Source organism: Nanorana parkeri, unplaced genomic scaffold, assembly GCF_000935625.1.
Source record: "Nanorana parkeri isolate BGI_ZX_2015 unplaced genomic scaffold, ASM93562v1 scaffold424, whole genome shotgun sequence".
NCBI classification, from domain to species: domain Eukaryota; kingdom Metazoa; phylum Chordata; class Amphibia; order Anura; family Dicroglossidae; genus Nanorana; species Nanorana parkeri.
This window is the reverse complement of record NW_017306692.1, coordinates 911,943-918,200: the sequence shown is the minus strand read 5'-3', so window position 1 is coordinate 918,200 and position 6,258 is coordinate 911,943. Positions and strand designations below refer to the sequence as shown.

The 6,258-nt window shown below is 41.2% G+C and overlaps 1 protein-coding gene across 1 annotated transcript in view; it reads right to left on the bottom strand.

The window, feature by feature from the left end:
- Positions 1–1,372: 1,372 nt before the first annotated feature.
- SRD5A2 (steroid 5 alpha-reductase 2) overlaps positions 1,373–6,258 on the bottom strand; it is a 45,281-nt gene continuing 40,395 nt past the window's right edge. Inside the window, exons 4-5 of the mRNA XM_018559980.1 lie at positions 3,531–3,681; positions 1,373–1,603 (exon numbers count right to left, since the gene is read on the bottom strand). Coding sequence (XP_018415482.1) covers positions 1,537–1,603; positions 3,531–3,681 — 218 coding nt within the window. The 3' untranslated portion in view covers positions 1,373–1,536. The remainder of the gene's footprint in view (positions 1,604–3,530; positions 3,682–6,258) is intronic.

Here is a 6,258-nt window from a genome sequence, read left to right as displayed (position 1 = left end):
TAGATAGGCAGAGCCAGCTGTCACTCACGCAGCTGGGTGGATCCAGACAGCATTGTCGGGATCCATTCCGGATGCGGCGTCTCCAGTATACCGCGAGCTGTAGCTCGCAGTATACTGAGCTTTGGGTGACGGGAAGACGCTAGTTTGTGTACTCCCGTTACCCTTAGGAAAACAATGTTGAAAAGCCCTGACCCCATAGTTCTCCTTTCAGTAACTTCCTACATAAATGCATAAACAAAGCCAACTAAATAAAACTTTGATGTGTTAATACTCATAGTCCGTTATAAATCCCCCTCAAAAATATATGAATTGCATCAAAGTGACTGAATTGGGGTGAGAGCTCTGGAGAGCTGTAACAATTAATTTATTTTATAAAAAATATTAAAACTCCGCTCCCCTATTTACGGATTTTTGTATCTGTTGTTTCTCTTTGTTAATCTCAGGCTCCTTTGTACGCACAGAACCGCGGAAAACATAAAAACTGATATATTCCATTATACCTTGTTCCTTGTTCAGACCTGCGTGACCTCCGCATGGCATGAAAATGCACATCGCACTAAAAAGTCCAAGTGCGATATTCTGGGCAGATTCAGCACATTCCAGCTATAGTAGTAGCCACAAATGGGCGGAGTCAGCTCGCATGTTAAAATGTGCATGTTTTCGCGCTGCGCAGACGAATGCACTGGTTTTCCAACCTCTATGTGAATGGAGCCTAAGACGTTCCAGTTTTTCAGAAAATAAATGCTTAGTTGCAGATGACGGGATATTCTAGAACAGTGTTTCTCAGCACGATCAAGGTATGTACACCTTTATAACAACCATCGTTAATACACTGCGCCCACCTTGTGCACATTTAATACTAGTACTCCCTAAGAGCCCATTCACACCATGTCTGGACCACACAGTTCTGCAAACACGTTGTGGTTTGTTTTTGATGCGCTTTGTTGGTTTTTTTTTAAAGCCTGAATGGGCTTTCAGGTGCGTTTCAGTGCATTTTGATGAGTGTACATGCATTTTGGTGTGTTCCAGACCAGAAAAAAAAATTGTGCATGAAGTAATTTTTTCCCCCCACACCGAAATGGACCACACTGGTGTGAACAGAGCCCAGGAATACCATAGGAATACATTGGGATGTATTTTAGGTGCGGACAAAAAAACGTTCTGCTCCAGACATAGTGTGAATGGGCCCTCAATGTATTTAATGGTTTTCCAATAAATCATTTTGTTTTAAATGACTACAAAATACTTATCCAGATCTGTTTTATACTGTGTTTAATTTATTTGACACAATTTAAACAGTTGTATAAATTTACTACAAGTAACAAATGTATCCCCCGGGGTATACATACCAATGGCTGAAAGCTTTGGTCTAGAACAGATACAAAAAATACAATAGACAAGCTAAATCTATAATATTTATAAGGAATTATAAAATATTGAAGGGACGATTTCACATGTGACATATACAAAAATGTGGTCCAGTTCGACTGTTTAGACTGTCCAATCTCAGGTATTCCATTAGTTCCATTCACAGGGTTAGAAAATAAAAGGAATCAAAGCTTTCCTTTCTCTGGGGTAGTGTTTGAACTCCAGGAGATAAAACCTGTAGAAATAGAAGATTTTAGCAAATGTGAAAAATAAAAAAGTGTTTAAATAACTTTGTACAACTGGAAAGTGGAATTATTACCAAAGTGTTTTTGGTGCAGTTATATCTTGGCCTTCTCCCCCTCCTTCAAGTCTTAAGCTTACACCTTACAACCATCGCACGTCTTTCATTGTGCGATGGTTGTAAGGTAATTAACATTTCATATGATCTGCTCATCTTGGACAGGCAGATCGTACTTGTGATCATCGCAAGCTTGCGCACACCGGCCCGTGCGGCATTCGTCTCCCGAGCACGCCACTAACCCTCCGAAAATCATACGATTTTCGGCAGGTTTTCAGGCGTGCCCGGAAGACAAATGTCGTGTTAACTTACAGTAGAAGCGGTCGCACGCTGCCCATACACCTGCCGATTATTGTATGGTTGCGGGATCACCCACGATTATCGTACGATAATCAGCAGGTGTATGGGCACCTTTATGCTAACCTTTCCTTGATGTAGTGACATAGAGTCCATGAAGCTGCTTGGCTGCTTAATAAAATCTCTGTAACCAGGTCCACGCATGTGCTATAGACTCTTTATTTAATCCTTTGGAAAGTTCATACTCCATGCTCTGAAGGGGAACAGGTGAGTATAAGTCTTGCAAGGGGGGATGGGACAGTTCAATGTAAAGTGCAAAAACACTTTCAATACTATACACATACAGGTGAAACTTAAATAATTAGAATATCGTGCATAGTTTCACCTTTTAAGTTGCATTAGTGAAATAAATGAACTTTTGCACGATATTCTAATTATTCGAGTTTCACCTGTAAAAGGTCTTTAATGTATCAGCACAATTCCCTAAAAACGATGGTACTTTTTACATCAGACCAAGGTCTGATGTAAACCTTAGATCTCAGGAAAGCAAAGTATTAAGGCCCACTGACATCTGTGTCTTTTAAAGCATATCAATGCATGTACATGTGGTTACCATTGTGTTTAAATGGTGCTAGTTCACATCTGTGCGATATGTTAATCTGTTCTCTGTTTTGTAATGCATCAAGGAGCATTTTAGGACCTAATAAGGACAACAACAGCAGTGTATGAAACTGCAGGATTATTAATAAATATAAGGACGCATTAAAATGTGTGACTCCAGCCTTAACACTGAACGCATGCAACCAATCAGTATCCATCTTTCATTTTCAAATCTTAACTCAACAAATGGAAGAGAGAAGCTGATTGGTTACCATGCAAAGCTGCTCCAGATTTTGTCAGCTCCAGTTTTGATGAATTCCCCCCATTGTATATACACTGTAGCCATGTAACTAGGTATTGGCAGAGTCCTTCTGTTTTCAGTGTCATGCTATTTTTAAAGCTACATACCTGAGTCGGAACATAGCAAGGAAGCAAATAGTTATGAAAACTCTGATTGTATCAACAATGCAAAAAACTACTTTGGCCTCCAGGTTGGAATGTTCTTCAGTGCTGGCTGCAACCGGCGCAGTGAGTCCTCAAAGACTTGTATAGTACCATACTCTGAGACTAGAGATGCTTTTAGAATGGCTCAGTTGAAGTCAATGGTTGTTCTCTGCCCAGGTGCAGCCAATACTGAGGAAGATTTTGGTCTGGGAATAAGGATAAACAGTGGAGAAGGCCATGGCTGTCATACTGTAGTAAACAAGCAGCTAGGTAAGCTCGGGGGTGCTTATAGGCTTCTAAGGTGGTGGACAAGAGTAGTTTAATTTTATTTTTTTATCAAACGTAACTCTGCCATTTAAATAACATGATGTACATATGATATAACATGATGTATATTGTTAACTGTTTTCCTGTTATAAGGAATGCAAAGAAAGTACATGTCTTATATGGATGTCTGTTACCATTTTGTTTTAATTTACACTTTTTATAGTGAAGAGTCTTTTTCAACTCTTCCAGGTCTTACTTGTGATGATGATAAGCTCTTGGTCCAATGGAACACAAGGTAAACAATGCAAAGGCAAATCCTGGGAGAGACCAAGTTGCTATGGCATACCCAAACCATTCCACGATTTCACCAAAGAAATTTGCTCCAGACACATAATTAAACATTCCTCCTGCAACAAAGAAGGAAGTTTTTGTGAACAGTTTCTCCATTAAACTGTCATTATTGAAATTATAAGATACATTACATACAATACAGAGGTTTTAGCCTTGCTCTACTCTACTACACAAAATGGGTTGTATTTCTGTCTGTGTTTTAGGAGAGTTTGTACAGTATTTGTATATGATGTTCACATTTTTACATGCTTGCTCTTTTGGTATTGATCATTGATATGTATATTAGGCCAAGATGCAACTATCAGTGAAACCTAGGTAGTATATTGTTTTCAGAGTTACCCAAATAATAGACTTGCATTTTTTGGGGGGGCTTCAGTCCTGTTTTGGATCAAAGGAGTGCATTTCCTAATGTAGTCCTATGAACCAAAGTCAGCATCTAGTGGGCTACTGCCTGCTAGAGCTGTGCTGTAGCCGAGAAAGATCCCAACAATATTGCGGGATGCACGCCACTGCCTTATTGACAGTTGGCTCTGCGTCTCTCTAGAGCCAGAGCCAGCTGTGCCTGCCCCCTCCACTGTCTGTCCTTCCAATGAGCGTTGCAGGAACAGAGAGGGGAAATACCTAGGAGGAGCAGTGACTGACGGTCACCACTCTCTGCAGGGAGAAGACCACAAACTCAGCAATCAGTGGTTTGTGATCATTCAGCTCTCAATCTACAGAGCCGGCATGTGACACCTTCAGTGTCACACCCCGGCTCTAAGTATTAGCAAGAGAATATTTTACTTTCCCAATACTTTTCCTTTAGAGCAAAACCAAGCACTCCAAAGCAGAACTTGCATATGTAATAGCCAAATATGGCTGCACTCATGTACAGATATAGCCACAAATTAAACGCAGCAACTTGTTTTTAAAGTATTAACACATATTGAGAAGATTAATAGCTTAGAACTTTTCCTGTTCCAACATAACTGCACACCAGTGCACACAGCAAGGTCCATAAAGGATGAGCGTGTTTGGGGTGGAGGAACTTGACTGGCCTGCACAGAGTCCTGACCTCAACCCGATAGAACACCTTTGGGATGAATTAGAGCGGAGACTGCAAGCCAGGCCTTCTCGTCCAACATCAGTACCTGACCTCACAAATGCGCTTCTGGAAGAATGGTCAAACATTCCCATAGACACACTCTGAAACTTTGTGGACAGCTTTCCCAGAAGAGTTGAAGCTGTTATAGCTGCATAGGGTGGGCCAACCCAATATTGAACCCTACGGACCAAGACTGGGATGCCATCAAAGTTCATGTGCCTGTAAAGGCAGGCGTCCCAATACTTTTGGTAATATAGTGTATATATGCATACATATCTATCTACCACATACCATCACGGAAATGGAGTTATGATATTGTGGAGTCAATTATAACAAAGTGAAAGCAACTGGGAACAACAGCAACTCAGCCACGAAGTGGTAGGCCACGTAAAATGACAGAGCGGGCTCAGTGCATGCTGAAGTGCACAGTGCGCAGAAGTCGCAAACTGTTTGCAGAGTCAATAGCTACAGACCTCCAAACTTTGTGTGGCCTTCAGATTGGCACAACAATAGTGCGTAGAGAGCTTCATGGAGTGGGTTTCCATGGCCAAGCAGCTGGATCCAAGGCTTACATCACCAAGTGCAATGCAAAGCGTCGGATGCAGTGGTGTAAAGCACGCCCCCACTGGACTCCAGAGAAGTGGAGACGTGCTCTCTGGAGTGACGAATCACGCTTCTCTCTCCGGCAATCCCATGGACGTGTCTGGGTTTGGCAGTTGCCAGGAGAACGATACTTGCCTGACTGCATTGTGCCAAGTGTAAAGTTTGGTGGAGGGGGGGGATTATGGTGTGGGGTTGTTTTTCAGGGGTTGGGCTTGCCCTCTTAGTTCCAATGAAGGGAACTCTTAAGGCATCAACATACCAAGACATTTTGGACCATTTCATGCTCCCAACTGTGGAAACAGTTTGAGAATCTTTGGACGGGAGCGAGCGGCGGAGACACAGGTACGTTTTTACCCATTTGGTAACTTTTCCTTTTTTTTTTTTTATGTTTGCTAGCAGTAGATATATGCAAAAAAAACCCCAAAGGTTTAATTTTACTTTAGGGTTTTAGCTGGATATTTTCACATCTGTTCTTCAATTAGTTTCTTCCCAATGAGCATCCCTCTGCTTATTCTATGCTGGAATTCCAAAAGAATTGATACAGAAGGGGGCACAAAGAAGAAGGTTTAAGTGGATATAAAATCCCTGTTATTGGTGGGACCATTGGGCATCTGCAGAATCAAACTGGAATAGTGAATATGCACTATTGACCTGAGTGTTAATATAAAAGGTCACACTTGCTCTGGTGAGTGTGGAATCAGGTGCTGGTTACACTTGGTGTTTATGATCTTTTTTGTGGTTATATTCACTTTATCTTGTTTCACCTATCGTTCATCGTTTACAAAATTTCAGATGCCTGGAAGTTGTTATATGGGACTTGATTTGTTGGTCACATTTCCAGGTAATTTGTTTCACTTATTTCTACCAGTTATATCAGAACTAATAAATGGGACATGCGCAGTTAATTTTCTTAATTAGCAGAAACATAACTTTGCACTTCCCTTCT